Source organism: Sphaeramia orbicularis, chromosome 16 (assembly GCF_902148855.1).
Source record: "Sphaeramia orbicularis chromosome 16, fSphaOr1.1, whole genome shotgun sequence".
NCBI lineage: Eukaryota > Metazoa > Chordata > Actinopteri > Kurtiformes > Apogonidae > Sphaeramia > Sphaeramia orbicularis.
The window spans coordinates 10615983-10633952 of NC_043972.1; the positions used below are offsets into that span (position 1 = coordinate 10615983).

At 39.8% G+C, this 17970-nt stretch overlaps 1 protein-coding gene across 2 annotated transcripts; it reads left to right on the plus strand.

The window, feature by feature from the left end:
• The first annotated feature begins 6160 nt into the window (after positions 1-6160).
• On the plus strand, positions 6161-12259 carry gdf6a (growth differentiation factor 6a). 2 transcript variants are annotated; one of them, XM_030157111.1, is made up of 2 exons: positions 6161-6698; positions 11306-12259. In XM_030157111.1, exons 1-2 carry the CDS (start codon positions 6335-6337, stop codon positions 12256-12258), a joined length of 1317 nt encoding a protein of 438 aa, XP_030012971.1. In that variant the 5' UTR covers positions 6161-6334; the 3' UTR covers position 12259. The 2 variants fall into 2 exon arrangements, with proteins under 2 accessions (XP_030012971.1, XP_030012972.1); XM_030157112.1 differs by having other exon boundaries at positions 11369-12259.
• The last annotated feature ends 5711 nt before the right edge of the window (positions 12260-17970 follow it).

Here is a 17970-nt window from a genome sequence, read left to right on the forward strand (position 1 = left end):
GAGCCGAGGGGGAAAACAAACCGTTTTAACAATAAAGCATGTGAATTATTAGGTTTTTTGGGATGACAAGTTTTTTTTTTTCTTTTTTTTAGCAAATCACAAAAACACATGATTAGACCCTTTAAAAATGTGACATGACTTAAGTTAAAATGCATAAATAAATCACATAGATACAGTTAGTAACAATGGGAACACCCACAAACGTCACAACCGGTTAGAGCCGAGGGGGAAAACAAACCATTTTAATAATAAAGCAAGTGAATTTTTTTTTTTTTTTTTTTTTTAGCAAATCACAAAACACATGATTTCACACTTTGAAAATGTGACATAACTTAAAAGGCGTAAAAACATCATGTAGATAGTCAGCAACCACGGGAACGCCCACAAACGTCAAATCCAGTTAGAGCCGAGGGGGAAAACAAGCCGTTTGAATACTGAAGCGTGTGAATTGTTTGGTTCTTTGGGATGAATTTTTTTTTTTTTTAGAAAATTGCAAAAACACATCATTACACCCTTTAGAAATGTGACATAACTTAAGTTAAAATGCTGCTGTCTTGGTGGAGGTCTGCACTCTCCGGGTGTTTTTCTTGTTTTATTTGTCCTGCACCCGTTTGTTAAACCTACGACTAAATGTAAACCTGTTGACAGTATTAAAGTCAGTCCTTTCAGTGGTCAGCCCCCAAAAACTCTAAAGCACAACTGACACTAACATACATACAGTAGTAACACAACAGGTGAAAACAGACGTGTGTGTGTGTGGTTTATTTGGATATTTACCTGCAATAACACACTCACTGCTGCTTGTCCCAGAGAAGAACAGGACAGCGCACGGTTTGTTTGGAACTACTGAGGCTTACATGAACCACCTGATCCCCTCTGGCTCTCTCTATCTCCCTCTCTTTCTTTCTCTCTCTCTGTCTCCCTCTCTTTCTTTCTCTTTCTCTCTCTCTGTTTCCCTCTCTTCCTCTTTCTGTCTCCCTCTCTCACTTTCTCTCTGTCTCCCTCTCCCTCCCTCTCTCTCTCCATGTGTTGACTCTCCATGGTCCTGAAATAAGAAGCTGCACGTGGAAACTGCACCTGTTCTTATCTTTATCTAAACCCGCTGAGATGAAAAAAACTCAGCTTTGTACAAAAAATTTAAGAATTCAACTAAATGTAATGCCATCATTAATTATATGGATACTGACATTTTTCTAATCATGTGCAGGAGAATAACTGCAGAAACCACCCTGTAGTGCATTAAACCCACATTGTGCCTTTTCTAACAGTGAAATCAGGTCTAATGTGGCCTTGGATGCTCAGATGTTCATCATCACTGACAAATGCGTCACAGTCTGAACACTGGTGCTGAAGAAAACGACAACATGTGACCTGTTGTCGTCCTGTTGTCTCCGAGGCCCTCTGCTGGAACAACACCGTAATGTCACATTGAATCAACAAAAGACCCAGAGCCATGATTTACACCAAGGGTTCCCAAAGTGGGGTACACATACCCCCAGGGGTACTTGGAACAAGCCCAGGGGGTACTGGAAATTTTTAATAAGTCATCATGTACCAACTACAAAATAAATAATGAGAATTGTCCGAGCCATTTTTTGTGTTACAGTTGAAAATTCACATTCATATTTGGATTAAATACTTTATTAATATATATATATATATATATATATATATATATATATATATATATATATATGTATGTATATAATTGTAACCTTATTTATAGAACTTTTCAACATTTATAGAACTTTTCATTTAACAAATATAATACATTTATAATTTCAAATAATGTATTCATGATACAGAGATTGACACCAGATGTGATAAACAAACAGAACCCAAGAAAAAAAAAAGAAGGCAATACAAACAAGACACGCATAAAAAGACAGTGCATTCTGGTACCGTTAAAGAAAGAAAAAAAAATAAACTAGAAAAGCACTCGGAGAGTGCAGACCTCCGCCAAGGCAGATCAGTTAAGTTTTGATAACATTTGAAGAACACTAATATTTTATGTTTTTCTAAAATGGGTTAATTTGATAAGGAATTATTTTGTTGATGAAAGGTTCATTTATTAATTAATGAGCAATTCATTTATTTTTCTTATCAGTGAAAGAAGGCACTTTTCAGTTTATATTTTGCACAAAATTTACTCATGAAAATGTGTTATTTTATATATATATATATATATATATATATACACACACACATATTTTACAGCTAAATATATGTTGTTTGTTTAGAAAGTTTTGTAAATATAAACAGACACTTTTGGCACAGGAACAGGTTTTGACAATTTTTTTTTTTTTTTTTCAATCAAAAATGCATGAGAGTTGGGGGTACTTGGATAAAAAAAACATATATTTCAGGGGGTACGCCACTGTAAAAAGTTTAAGAACCATCGATTTACAGGATGGAACTCAGGAACATGAACAGTGGAGGTGCAAATGGATGAGCTTTGTCCACATAAAGGAAGAAATTACACATTTTTGTGTAATTTTACAGCAAAAACAGTCAAATATAGAAGCTGAAACTGAAATCTGTATTAAAAAAAACATATTTTTGCATTTATTTACTTATTTATTACATAATGTGCTGTTTCCCCCATTTCGAAGTATCCTCAGATTAACCTACTGCCTCAAAGTCATCCAACATATGAGGAACCAACAAAGATCATTTTATTTCATTTTACTGTCTTCATTATATTATCTGACTTTACATTCTTCATTAAAACTAGATTCGCTGCATTTCTACTGGATATTTGAGTGTTTTTCTGCTGTAAATGACAGACTTCCAGAGGCCAAAGCTGATCAGGACGGATGGACTTTAAACGCTATTTATGATGTAACATACTCATGACTAACCGACTTTTCCCACATTACCTAAACGCACCATTTGTCCTCGTTTCTTCACTGACACCGAAACGTCCGGTTCTTTTATATGCAACAACTGCCGTGTGCCACTAGAGGTCAGTGTAGTCATTCAGTGAGTGTCTGAGGGACTGGGGAATCCAGGATGTTTCAGGTTGGAGGTTTTTCTGCCTCAAAACAAGGAACCTGCAGAAGTTTAATGGGTTTATTTCTTCTGTCATTATCACTTTTTGTAATTGCACCGATTCAGAATGAAAAACGATGCTTATTCTTTATATATTTTTTGTTTTTTTGTATACAATCATGGAAAAAATTATTAGACCACCCCTTGTTTTCTTCAGTTTCTTGGTCATTTTAATGCCGGGTACAACTAAAGGTACATTTATTTTGGACAAATATAATGATCACAACAAAAATAGCTCATAGTAGTTTAATTTCAGAGCTGATATCTATCCATTTAACATGTTTTCTTGATAATAACTAAAATCACTTTAGTTCTTCCTTCAATATCTGTCATTGTACTGACAAAAACAGTGCTTTTAGACATTCCATGTTTTCTTTTCTGTCTGTTTTAGTCACATGATACACACAGGAGTTAGGACTGGATTGTATAACCATTGTTTTTGATGACTTTTAGTGATTTAGTGATTCATTCCGAGCATGCAATGAAATGTAACATGTATGTGAACAAGCAAAACATGCCTAATACAAATATCAACAATCATAACAATCTTAGAAGAACAGGACAGTAGCTCCATTTACATGCCCGAAAAGGGGTGGGAAGAAGTGCAATTATTTAATCCCACCCCCTCTTCCTAAAATATTATTAATAATAGATATGTCCCTCTTCCTTTTACATTACTCTTTTATATTTATATATCTATTCACACACAAACACACACACTTTTTCATCCATATACACATACATACACACATACGTTTATACATATACCCACAACATACAAATACACATATAATCTTTTACCTATGTGTTTCTTAGTTGTGCTGGTGAATAAATAAATAACTCAAAGAAAGAAATATATACATAAACAACAGTGAACATATGGTGACCATTACTAACCCTCAACCCTATATCTTGTGAAAAACATGTTCTTATAAGTGTCTTGCCTAATAATTTTTTCCGCGACTGTATATTTATCTAACTCATATTTATTAGTAATTTACAGTATTACATTAAATGGTCCATGTTAAGTGCAGTTTCTGTGACAGAATCCACGCTGAGTCCTTTATGGACCCGTTGTCTTCATTCTGCTGTGACTTTATCTTTGCGTCAAATCTAATCTCATCTGATGTGTCCGTGGAAGCTCTGGGTCTGTCAGTTTCTCAGCGATAAGAAGGACTATCACTCTGTTCCACAGTACATTGTGGACTTTAACTGTTAATTCTTATCATTTTACTGTAATTTGTTGTGCAGATGACGTGGATTTGAATATAAATGTGGCTCAGATCACTCATTACAGACACCAGATGATGATTTAACCCTTAAAAACCCAAACAGCCACCACAACTATCTACTGATCTAAACTGTTTAATACCTGCTGATCCACTAATCCTATTAATACATGGAAATAATTGTGTAAATACAGTTATTCATCTGTTTATGGCCATCAGATATGACCCATTTGGATGTTAAAGAGGCTCTGTAGTTACCATGGAAACACTGTCATCTTCTACAACATTGATTAACCAGTAAAATTCATTGAGTTGGATCAATGACAGTGGATAAAAGGAACAAAAATGAATTTAAAATGTAAAAAATCCCCAAAAATATGGAAAAATAAGCCAAACATTAAGTAAAGAAACACTAAAGCAAGCAGTAAGATGAACAAAAAAAAAGCCAAAGTGATCAATAAAATGAACAAAAATGAATTTAAAATGTACAAAATCCCAAATAACATGGAAAAATAAGCCAAAAATCAAGGAAAAAACAATAAAACAAACAATGAGATGAACAAAAACAGCCAAAGTGATCAATAAAATGAACAAAAATGAATTTAAAATGTACAAAATCCCAAATAACATGGAAAAATAAGCCAAAAATCAAGGAAAAAAACAATAAAACAAACAATGAGATGAACAAAAACAGCCAAAGTGATCAATAAAATGAACAAAAATGAATTTAAAATGTACAAAATCCCAAATAACATGGAAAAAAAGCCAAAAAATAAAGTAAAAAAACAATAAAACAAGCAATAAGATTAACAAAAACAGCCAAAGTGATCAATAAAATGAACAAAGATGAATTTAAAATGTACAAAATCCCAAATAACATGGAAAAATAAGCCAAAAATAAAGTAAAAAAAAAAAAAAAAAAAGCAATAAGATGAACAAAAACAGCCAAAGTGATCAATAAAATGAACAAAAATTAATTTTAAATGTACAAAATCCCAAATAACATGGACAAATAAGCCAAAAAATTGGGTAAAAAAAACAACAAAACAAGCAATAAGACGAACAAAAACAGCCAAAGTGGTCAATAAAATGAACAAAAATAAATTTAAAATGCACAAAATCCCAAATAACATGGGAAAAAAGTCAAAAAGTAAGTAAAAAACAATAAAATAAACAATAACATGAACAAAAACAGCCAAAATAATCAATAAAATGAACAAAAATGCATAAACCAACAAAATAACACGTAACATGAACAAAATAAGCCATAAACTGTACAAAAATGGAAGGAAAAATAATAAAACTATGTTGATAAATGACAGTGGATGGACACACTGGGTTTATGTTCAGTTAATGTCACTTTTTCCTCAGTTTTCTCTGTTTCTGATATAATAACCCTCAACTATAATCTGAGCTTTAATAAACATCAACATGATCAATGAATTAAATATAGGCTAAAAATTGATTTTTGTTGTAAAAACATAAAATACAAAGAATAACATCAGAATAAATGGAGATAAATCACTTAAGAAAAGTTAAATATCCAGAAAAACACTATTTTGGAACCACCACATGAGTAGCACTGGGTCTTTATGGGTTAATTCCAGATATTTAAAGTTATTACATTGGGATGTGTGTTTTTTTCTCTACATTTTACAGTGGGGGAGTCCAGCACAAACCTCCACTTTTCCTGCACAAACATAAACACGAACGCGTTCTCTCGTGGGTTCCTGTGACTTTTTTTTCCTGCTCCAACTCAAAGTGGACTCAAAAATGTGCGTCTGTGACATGGAATTGTTTGGGAAGCCCTGCAATGAGCGACCATGTGGGCGTGTTTCTGTCGGCCCCAACACTCTCCGCTCTTGTGTGGAGTCCAGAGCGCAAAAACGCACTTCTTCTGGTGCGACCGGAGATCGCGCAAAAGTAGCAGCTCCTCGAGCAACTGACGCGCACAACCACCTCCACCACCTCCGGCTCCGGCGTACCCGCGAACCCGACCTGACTTGAGCGGGGGGACGAAGTTTCCCCAACATCTCCCGGTGACTCTTCCAGCCATGGACGCATCTCGAGTGGTAACGCTCTATCTGCTGGGCCTGCTCCTTGTTTTCCTTGGGAATATACCGTGTTTCCAGTCAGCTGCTCTCATCTCTCCCTCTGCGCCGAGGAGGAACAGGGGAGCCCGGATCCCTCATCAGGACGGACAAAGGTCAACCAAATTCCTAAAAGACATCTTCGCGTCCTCGCATCCTATCATGAGTCACCACAAAGACGACCCAAAGGACGCTATTGTGCCGCACGAGTACATGCTCTCCATATACAGGACCTACTCCGCAGCGGAGAAGCTCGGACTAAACGCAAGCTTTTTCCGCTCTTCTAAATCTGCCAACACCATAACAAGTTTTGTGGACAGAGGAACAGGTTGGTTTCAAGTCTCCAGTCTTCAGCCACCTCCATCTCTGCTGTTATTTACTCACATCTTTATAGAATTTACGTTAAAAAAACAAAAAACAAAAACTAAACTAAACCTATGCGTAAAACTTGCAAAAACGGCCACTTTTACGCACATTTCCAAGCGTTCAAGTGCACGAAAAATTCGTATTTACTACCAAGTTTTGAAGCAAAACCAAAGTGTTAAACGTGAATATATTTGTTGCTCAATATGTAAAGTTTCCTAGTGTCGTTTTTGGCTCCGAATCCTGTCAGTTTTTCCAAGTATTTAGTTCTATTACAGCTGAATTAACCTCTGAGTAACACGACAGTAAAACACTAATTGAGGCTCTGTCTAAATTAAGGCTGTAAATCACTGTCATTGCAGCTCCAGCAGAAACCTCCTCTGTTCCCAACCTCCACGTGAGCTGGGGGAAACTTTTTTTTAACCTCAGAAATGTTTAAGGTCAATAGATTATGTTGCATTTTGGATTTTTTTTTCTCTCTCCAAACTTTATTTTACAAAAAGGAAAAAGCGAAAAAAAAAAAAAAAAAAAAAAAAAGATTCAAGGATTTTAGTTGAAACTTGGAAACGGTGCCCTTTTTTTTTTTTTTTTCCTGGACTCGGACTGGTGCTGACAAAAGGGCCACGGGGGCCCCGGCGGTGCGGGTCGGTGTGAGAAACAGGTGTTTGGGTCAGTTAACATGTGTAACCGAGTGATTCGAGCAGACTGAGAGGACAAACACAATCTGATAAATACAAACACATCCAACGCGCACCAGAGGACACAAGCCCAGTTAATCTTTGCAGGAGAAATAAAAGCTATCTTTGTTTGCCTTCCCTCTGTCTCAAACACTCCGAGGCTCAGCTCACCAGACGCAGAATGCGCGCTGCAAGAAATATCCACCGTCCACAGTCACAGCTTCATCTAATGAGAAGGTGGAACTTCATTAATTTTCCGTGCGTAAAAGCGTCTTTACGCGTAAATCTTAATGGAGGCGTTTATTAAAATAGTGAAGGGAAAATAGGAAAACTAGTCCCTAATTTAAAAACTGACATCCTGACGAGGAGTTTCTTGTGTGCAGGTTTGATCACAGATATATTAGGCGTAAACACAAACGCGCACCGCTCGTCAACGTGCGCATTTCTTGCAGTGTGAACTGATTTGATAGGAAAAACGCCTCACTTTCTCCTGTGATTTTGATGTGATGTGTCACCGGCTCTGACCCCGGGCTGGACCCTCTGAGCGCCGCTTGGCATCGAACGGCTGATTGGAGTATTTGAACTCGGTGATCTAATTGAGTGTTCATGTCATAACATATCAAACACTGTCTATTCTCCCATAATGACCCTGAGCTCGGCCACGATGGCACATCCCCAAAAAAACGACGAGGGGGAAGAAAAAAAAAAAAAAAAAAAAAAATGAAAGCGCACTTCCTCGGCTGTGAAGTGGTTCGTATTTTACAGCGGAGCCTCCCTCAGTGACCGCTGCTTTAATTACGGAAAATTATTTTTTTCTTTCTTCCCGTTTCTTCCAGTTTCAGCCCCCTCAGTTTCTTTCAGGATTCGTCCCAGCATCCCTGAAGTGTTGCGTTGCATTAACCTGCAGAATGAACCTCAGCTGGGAGTTTGCGTTCTTTAAATCACCCCCATCAGGAAACAAATACACTGAGGAAGGGGCCGCTTGGACGCGTAAAAGTAACAGGTTTCGCGACTTTTACGCATTTTTCATCCACACACCGTTTGGGTTTTTTTTTTTTTTTTTTTTTTTTTACACTGTGTGCACTTATGATCTACTGCTTCTTCAGTTTTTCACACTTTTGTAGGTAAATGAAAATCACTTATAAAACCAGGCTGGGTGTTTCCTGGAGGTCAGAAAAGGCAAGATCATAAAAGAATAAACCCGAATCTGAAAATTACTTTTGGCACTTTGGGGTAACTCATTAAAGCGCAGATGGTGCAGTCCGCTCTCCCTCTCCCTCTCTCCTCAAACGGAGGCATAGAATGACAAAAACATGTTTTGCATTTGTTCAAATGCAACCAACAAGGTCACACAAAAGTCCACGGATGCCATTTTAACCAAGCAATAAAATATCCCGCGTCCTGCCCCAATTATCCACCGTCAAGCGTCTCCGCGTAATGGAAAAAATGGGCTTTTTTTTTTTTTTTTTTTTTTTAGACATAGTAATGAAATTAAGAAAACTTTGAACATTTTTGACTGTCAACACGAATATGTCTCTATAATTCCAACAGGCTGCTCAGTCGGTCAGTCCATGCAGGCGCGTTTTAACAGGAATGTTGTCGTTGGCAAAAAGAGATGAAATGTTAGAGGGGAAGTGCTTTAATGAGGAAGATGGGAATATAGAACTGTTAATTATTTGGTGAACTTGCATACGATTTGTTTGAGGTCTTATAAAAAAAAAAAAAAAAAAAAAAAAAAAAGAATCCTAATGCAGACCATACGCGTAAAGTCACTGAAACGAGCACAAGGTTTCAATCTGTTTTTTACTGTTGGACTCGGCAGGGTTCACACAGTCACATATCTGCACAGGAAAACTCCTACAAATGATTTCACCGTTGAGCTTCAATTAAACAATCTCACTTTTATCCATTAGAATAAATGGGATTGAACAGGCAGCGAGTTTTAGCCCCAAAAACTCAAATAATCCAAACAGTAAAAGCACAAATACACTTGTTTCTACAATAATTTTCAGGCCGTTTAAAAAAAAAAAAAAAAAAAAAACTGCATTAAATGTAAAAAATAAATAAATAAATAAATAAACACAATTCAGGTAAAATTCTTTATATTTGGTGAATTAAAAAATTGTTGTGTTCCTTGTTTGGTTGCAGTCAAAACTCTAATAAACGCTTTAATGTTCGAACTTGATGATTTATTGTGACATGAACTGTTGTGAACAGCGGGACCACGGTAGTTGATGCAGATTTCTGGATGTTTAGTCGACGCTAAACGCCTTTTCATGCATTGTTCCTCAGTGTTATATTCCAGTCCCATTCAATGAATATTTGCAGGCCTCTGGGGTCTCCAGCGGGAATAATGCATTAATTGTGTATTGTTCAGTTGAGTGTACAGTATGTCGCCTTTGGTCCGTTGTGTCTGGCAGCACCCAGGGGCCTTCACATCACTAGGCCCCTTGTTTTTTCCTCCTTTCTTTCTTTTTCTTCCTTTCTTTCTTTAAAACTGCTCCAACAGCAGAAAAAAAACATCATTTAACCTCATTTCATATCTTCTTTCTGCTGTTTAACCCCTAAAACCCCAGTGCTACTGTTATGAATGAATTTTTCTCTATTTTTTTAACCTTCCTTAAATGATTTAGCACCATTTACTGTCACATCATCCTCTGAATTTTGCATTTTTAAGTGAAAATCATGTATTTTCCTATATTTAAGTCACTGATCGTGTAGGTTTTCATAAAAGCTCAGATTAAAGTTGAGGGTTATTATATCAAAAAGGGAGAAAACTGAAGAAAAAGTGGCTTTTTAAGCAAAATCTATCATTAACTGAATATAAACCCAGTGTGTCCATCCACTGTCATTGATCCAACTCCATGGGTTTTACTGGTGAATCAATGTTGTAGAAGATGACGGTGTTTCCATGGTAACTACAGAGCCTCTGAACGTCCAAATGGGTCATATCTGATGACCAAGAAAATATGAATAACTGTATTTCACACCATTTATTTCCATGTATTGATAGGATTAGTGGATCAACAGGTATTAAACAGTTTAGATCAGTAAACTGTTTTGGTTACCAGTAGATGTTTGGGTCTTTATGGGTAAAGAAACAGAGAAAAAATAATTTCGGAACTGAAACAAACGTAGCACTGGGTCTTTATGGGTTAAATGTAAGTCTGAGCTGTCAGGAAGGAAAAGTTTACTTCCACTCTGCCAAAGAAATGGAAATTAATAATCAATCTGTCGTCAAGTAAAATGAAAACATAACTATTTTTTATTAAAACACGCTGACTTTGATTAAAAATGACGTGGTTTGAAAATATCAGCAGACTGTACTGGAGTATAGTTACTGTAATATCAAAAAAGCCAAACTGGCCTGTGATGACATGTGGTTAGAGAATAAATACATTTAAAGTGATTATAAAAAGTACTTTTTTGGAGCGTGTGAGATTAGATCCTTCCTTGTAAAAATGCGCACATGCAACAAATTTGTAGGAAATAAAATTAAGTGAAGGAGGAAGCACCAGGGCTGTGGACAATTAACCACATCTATCTGTAGACTTATGCAAAAAAAAAAAAAAAAAAGATCCTGGTTGTGTTTGTGTTGATCACTGAATCAGATGAGTGTGAACGGGAGACGTGCGAGGATACCGGTGAATCCGGTGTGAGCGCGTGAGGTTGTTCATCTCCATCCAAACTACCGGGTTGGGTTGTCAGCTGTAGTTTGTTTCATGCAGGTTCAGGGTGGACCTCAGAAAAACAAGACAGAAACACAGAGGGAGCGAAAGGCCTCTGTGGGAGAATGCGCACCCCCCCCCCCCCCCCTCCATCCCCCCCTCCCCTCTGAACACTGTACACCCTAAGTGAATCTGACTGCAATTATTTTCTTCTTTTATCCTTGCAGACGATCTTTTGCACTCTCCACTGCGAAGACAAAAGTATCTGTTTGATGTCTCAACCCTTTCAGACAAAGAGGAGCTGGTCGGGGCGGAATTAAGGATATTTAGGAGAGCGCCGGGGGATTTGCAGACTTCCCTGCAGACGACAGGCCTCTACGACATCCAGCTCTACCCCTGCCGCTCGGACCGGCTGCTGGACTCCAGATCCTTGGACCCGCTGGACTCCACCAAACCCGGCTGGGAGGTTCTGGATTTGTGGGACATGTTTAAAACGCATCATCATCATCAGCAGCACCAGAACCAGCTCTGCTTCCAGCTCCGGGTCACCCTCGGCAAATCTGACACCGAGGTGGACCTGAGGCGGCTGGGGTTGGACCGGAGGGGCCGGTCCCAGCAGGAGAAGGCCATCCTGGTGGCCTACACCCGCTCCAAGAAGAGGGAGAACCTGTTCAACGAGATGAAAGAGAAGATCAAGTCGAGGAGGTCGGTGGGAGAGAAGGAGGAGGCGGCGGTGGTGGTGAAGGCCGCAGAGGAGGAGGCGGAGGAGCAGGCACCGAGGGGGGGCAGAGGAGAGGGGCCCCGGCGGCGGAGGAGGACCGCGCTCAGCAACCGGCACGGAAAGAGACACGGGAAGAAGTCCAAGTCCAGGTGCAGCAAAAAGGCGCTGCATGTGAATTTCAAAGAGCTGGGATGGGACGACTGGATCATCGCACCTCTGGATTATGAGGCGTATCACTGCGAGGGGGTGTGCGACTTCCCCCTCAGGTCACACCTGGAGCCGACCAACCACGCCATCATACAGACGCTCATGAACTCCATGGACCCCAACAGCACCCCGCCCAGCTGCTGCGTCCCCACCAAGCTCAGCCCCATCAGCATCCTCTACATAGACTCCGGTAATAACGTGGTGTACAAACAGTACGAGGACATGGTGGTGGAGCAGTGCGGGTGCAGGTAGCGGCCCCCCTTACGACCTCACACACCTCTAAAGACAAAAAAAAAACATCAAAGATTAGTCTTGATGGGTCCCCAGGTTGAAGATTAAAAAAAAAAAGTTTGGCGAGCAGGTGCTTTTCCTCACACAGGTCTGATGCGCCATTACGCATGACGCGCCTGGTCGTTACTCAAAAGGGATGCACACAGAGGCCAATTCTGCTATTTATTCAGACTGATACGAGTCAAAATAATGTACACTCCTGCCTTAAAGTGTTACCGTCTTCTTTCTGATCCAACGCAACATGTTATCAGTCATCAAACAGGCCTTTTCTTTTTCCCGGAGTGAGACGTGTCCGTTTGGCACCGCAGCCTGTTTTCTGTGACCGGGCACTGGGCAGCGGGGGCTGGGATGGGATGGGATAGGATGGGGGCCATTTGAGTCCGGCTGTGCACCTGTTCGTGCCGAGGCCAGAGGACAGAGGACCGCGGGGTTTTGCCTCTGAACGCTTTGCCAGGCGGACTCTTTTGGGTTTGCGCATCCAGGCCGTAATTACCACTGTTGGAGCTGGAGTCATTACGGGCCAGAGCAAGTGCCTGTTTTCCCAAAGAAGGGGTGAATGTCTAATGTACCAAACACTCACACAGACTCACACTGGTCTGAGAGGAGGAGGGGAGGGAGGGAGGGAGGAGGAGGAGGGAGGACGCGGTGGTGCCCACATGAGATTTAACCCGACGGAGAACAGAACGGACACACGAACCAGAACCTGGGCCCTGATGGAGAAAAAGCACACAAACACTGAGGCGAACATTGTTTTTTTGTTTTTTGCTCGAAAGTCTGCATCTTTACGAAATGCACTTCCACATGTGACTGCGCCGTGGACCAGCGGTCAGAGACGACTGACGAAAATATACTAAGAATAAAAAAAAAAGACTCGCAAACGAGCCGATATTTAAATGCACATTAGCTTTGAATGCACTGCTGTTCATTTTTTTTTGTTTGTTTGGAGCTGTAAATATTTGTACAGACGAAAACTTTACAAAGTGCAACGAATGAAGAAATGAGAAAACGGCATTTCTTTGTAAATATACAAATGCACTCAAATCGGTATAATTTCTATTCTATAATTATTTTATTATTTGTGATGTACAGAGTTTCATGATAATCATATATTTCTTACGTTGATAAGAGTAATTTAAGGTGTATTCGATATTTTTGCAGAGGGTGGAAAATACCATTATTAATGTCTACCTCATAATTACATATAGGATCTGAGTTTTGAGGTGCATTCAGTTAGAGTGTAAAGAGCTTTTACAATGATATATAAGATCATTTATATACATATATTACTGGATAATATTTCACACCATTACTGTACAAATAAAATCCAATTCAAAAGAAAACCACCAGCCTTAATTATCTGATCATTCGTTTTATTTTATCACCAACAAATCTCACTTTTTTTTTTTCACTGTGGTTAAAAAGAGCAAAAATATGTTGTTTTTTTAATTCTCCTTTTACACTGATGAAACAAATGGATGTCATTCTCACATTGCTGGTTTATTTTAACCCATAAAGACCCAAATATACACCATCAACTTAAACCATCTACTGATCTAAACTGTTTAATATCAGTTGATTCACTAATCCTACCAATACATGTAAATAATTGGTGTAAGACACAGTTATTCATGTTTTCATGGTCATCAGATATGGCCCATTTGGACATTAAGAGGCAACATTGATTCACCAGTAAAACCCATGGAGTTGGATCAATGACAGTGGATGGACACGGATTATGTTCAATTAATGATAGATTTTACTGAAAAAGTCGGGGGTTTTTTTATATAATAACCCTCTATAATCTGAACTTTATGAATATCTACATGATCATTGAATTAAATATAGGAAAATACATGATTTACACTGAGAAAACACAAAATATAGAGGATAACATAATAAATGATCAATAACTGAAGTCAAATATAGAGAAAAAACTATTCTGGAAGTGCCACCAAAATAGAGCTGGGTTTTTATGGGTTAAAGTATGTACCTCTATAAATTATGTTCTTAAGTTTGAATCCTTCTAATGTACATGCAAAATCATTGAATGGGCTTCTATTTCTAAACATATGGTCTGTGCTTCATAACCAAAACTCATAAACTTTATAGTTGTAGTAAAATCAGTGCAGTTCTTCCCTCCATAAGGTGTACGCTGTGCCTCCAGGAATCCGAGCTAATCTCTTCTTCTTCCTCATAATCAGCCAATCACCGTAGATAACAAATGATATTATTCAGTGACTGGCAGACTCAGGATTGTGCCACAAAAGCTATGTAAACATATGGTGACCATCCAAGTAGGAGGAAATACACTGACAGAGTGTCACTGATATGGCACTGAATGTACGGACCCCGGCTATTTCCCAATGAATTAGCCAGCCTGGGTTAAGTTTACTTAACACTTTAATGTTTCCCAATCTGGGGATGAAAAAAAAGTTTGAAAGAAGGGATTGCTTCCATATAGACTATCGACCTTGGCCTGGAAACAATTAGGAAATTGCTTTGAAATGTTATATGTTGTCCAGGCTCTTGTACAGTATCATGTCACTCCCCACATGTTTGCTGGGGGAAACAGAGGATGCTAAGTGCACTCTTTAGCAGTCGCTGCAAATGACTGACACAACAAGCATTCCCCTGAGTATAACCAAATGGCCCTCCAGGCTATTCGTCTGGAGCGCCATCACCGGGGCGCTACTACGACCAGGGATACTCCTCCTGCACAAGTGCACTCTGGGAGGTTTTCTGTGCGCCACTTCCCTCACTGTCACTTTATCTTGAATTCAGAAAAGAAATGAAAAACAGCAGCATTGTATGTTGCAGGATAAAGCTTTTTTTGATTTATATTTATTTGACAAGTTCCCTATTCTGGTGGGCACTGGCCTGGAGGTGAGACTGAATGTAAGGGAACAGTTAAACGGTGATGAAAGGGAAAGGAATGCTTTGTTTACCCGCTTCAATCCCTCACTCTTAAGTTAAATGTTCCTATAAAGTTCTTCATCACAACCGCCTTATTGTCCCTCCACGCCGAGGCTCGGAGAGCAGAAAGAGACTTGTGTTTATTTGAAACTTCGTCCTAATATATTAGTCTAAGCAAACCCAAATTGGCAAAGAGACGAGTCCTTTTCATCAGAAAATGTGGAGAATGTATAACACAAATAGTCTTGACACCCCACATCTGTGCACGGAGGCTCCTCTTGGAGATGTGTAATGTTCTGGTAGGCAGCGTGAGCACAGATCTGTGAGGTGTTGATCCAAGCGGAAAGCCCTGCAGCCTCTCCAAACTTTTAGAAAACGGAGATGTGAATGTTCCTCGTATGTAGTTAACCTCCGCGTTATCAGTGATGTCCTCATCAGCAACAGGAAAGGCATAAATCACACTGATCTCTCAGACAGCAGGGACCTCTAAGCAAGCACAAATTTGTTAAACAGGCATTAAAGAGCATTAGAAAATTTATAGTGAAGACTTTGGCCTTGCTTTGATTTGTTGAATGAATGCAATTTCAATGCAGAGAAGGGGGGAGAGCAACGTCTGCCAAGGCCTGCCTTCAAAACCAGGTTCTGCTACTGATAAAAATTCAGCAAGAACTTATTTATTTTTCACTCACTCCTCACAGATTCCTTTTTTTTTTTTTGCTTCTTGCCTCTAGAGGGGTCCCTCCTTCTCTGGTTTCTTTTAGTTCCCACCATTATGATTTGCAGATACAGTGGTTCCTCCTGTAATGAAGCCTGACACCTTTTTCCAAACTAGCACTACAGGCGAAATAACACCACGGCCAAGAATTTCCACACACACAAGGACAGTATGCGTGCATTTACAAGCAACAGAACCCAGTGTTCTTTAGCTGTATTTGTGAGTCTTTGTGGACAGAAGGGCAGCAGGACACACAGATGGACAGATGAGTGGTGCAGAAGAGCAGCAGATGCCTTAAGTGACCCCGACCGCCGCCTTTCATTGAACCACTGACTGGGACACAAAGGCAGAGGCGGACCCAAACATTAAATACACTTGCATGTTCCTTAATGCGGAGAGGACACTTTCTTATCATGCAATTCATTTCTCAACATCATCCGTTTAGTTTTTTGTAGTAGGAGGTGAGGTTTAACCCTTTCGGCATCCGTCTTGTGTTAAAAGGTGTTGTTATAGTCATAGCTTGTTGCACTTGGCAGCTGTAGAGACAGATAATAAACGTGGATAGAAGTGCTATAGGGTAACAAAAGCCCAGGGTGTTTCCTCCAAACGGGGCATCTGCCTGGTCCTCTGTGGTCCTTCACAAAGCCATCCTCCCTCCTGTCAGACCATACGGTAACAGGAAGCCAGCAGACACCTCCACCTCGCCACAGATAACCCGCTAATTGCATTAAACTCACTCCCAACTGGGCTTTTTGAAATGTGAGGATGAAGCCGCCGCTAATTTCCAGTTTAGCAGAAATGCCGCTTTTCTCTCAGGTCGGACACGAGTCATATTTCATTTTTATTTCTAGGAAAAACGCACAGATATGCCGTTAAGTACATTTTGAAAGTACACGCTGAAAAAAAATGAAGTCGGCTTGATAGATCTACTTGGAATACCTGTCCAGGAAAGCCCGTTTTTGTTCTGTTTATTTTCTAAAGGAATGTCTGAGCGTGCCCTTTCACCCCTCCTCATCCATTTACTGCCCCTGGTCTATGTTACAGATGGTGACCTGGGCCCACGCCATCGCTGATTAACAAGTACACCTTCAGATTCCTCGGCGAATCTCAGCAGAAAAGGAAGATTGTCTTTGTGTGTGCTCACCCAGTCCATCTTTTTTTTTTTTTCTTTCGGAGCTTACGAGTGTCCGCTGTGTGCGTCAAGGGCTTGTGCGAGCATTTCAATGAGCTTCAGTCAAAAGTAAATTTACTCAGTTAACTTGGACAATGCTTATGTTTGGGAGCAAGGCAAGGACATGACCTCCCTGCCAATTCACATCCGTGGAGGCTTGTGGAGGGGAGAGGGAGGGGGGGGTTGACCAACAGGGGCTGGACAATTGCATTCACTGGTCAGTCATAGCTCACATGAAGACGTATCAAGCCCTATATGAGCTGTTGGACTAAAAATATCAAAAGAAATGATAGAAAATAATAGGATTAATGTTTAAGAGTAGCCTGAAATCATGTCTGTCGTCGTGAGCTCAATCCATATAAACTTTTCTGCACTTTCTCATGAGACAAACCCTCATTTTAAGACTGACCTGGGTGGTAAAAAGAGGTTGGTGGTTGTGCATTGTAAAACAGGACATGTAGGCAAACAAACATGAGTCAGGGGCAATGAGGCAGCAAGACAAGGATCGGACTTTTCCAGGGGGATGACGGTGGGGTGGAGGGCGGAGGGTGGCGGCTCAGGAGGGCTTGATGGACAACTCCTCAACCCGGCAGAGGCAGAGCTTTCACTTAAAAATGGTGCCTGGCCTATCTCAAAAGGTCAGAGCCCAGAACACTAACACACTACATTAATCATGAGAGGCTGCGGTTTACCTGTCTAGCGTTTCAGCCTTGTCGTACAGTTAACCTCAATTATGCTTGATTACGAGGTGTGGAAGATGCAGAGCCCGGGCTCAGCTACCACAAAGGATCCAGCATCAATAATGCAATCTCAGATTAGATGTTCCTATATGTCACTGAGCCGAGGTATCTCATGGTCGTCTCTCGGTGAACTT

Bases quoted from the DNA above. Each gene is read 5' to 3' on its own strand.
- gdf6a (XM_030157111.1), top strand. From the start codon at position 6,335: ATGGACGCATCTCGAGTGGTAACGCTCTATCTGCTGGGCCTGCTCCTT. The intron at 6,699-11,305 runs GTTGGTTTCAAG...TTATCCTTGCAG, and splicing joins TTTTGTGGACAGAGGAACAG to ACGATCTTTTGCACTCTCCA.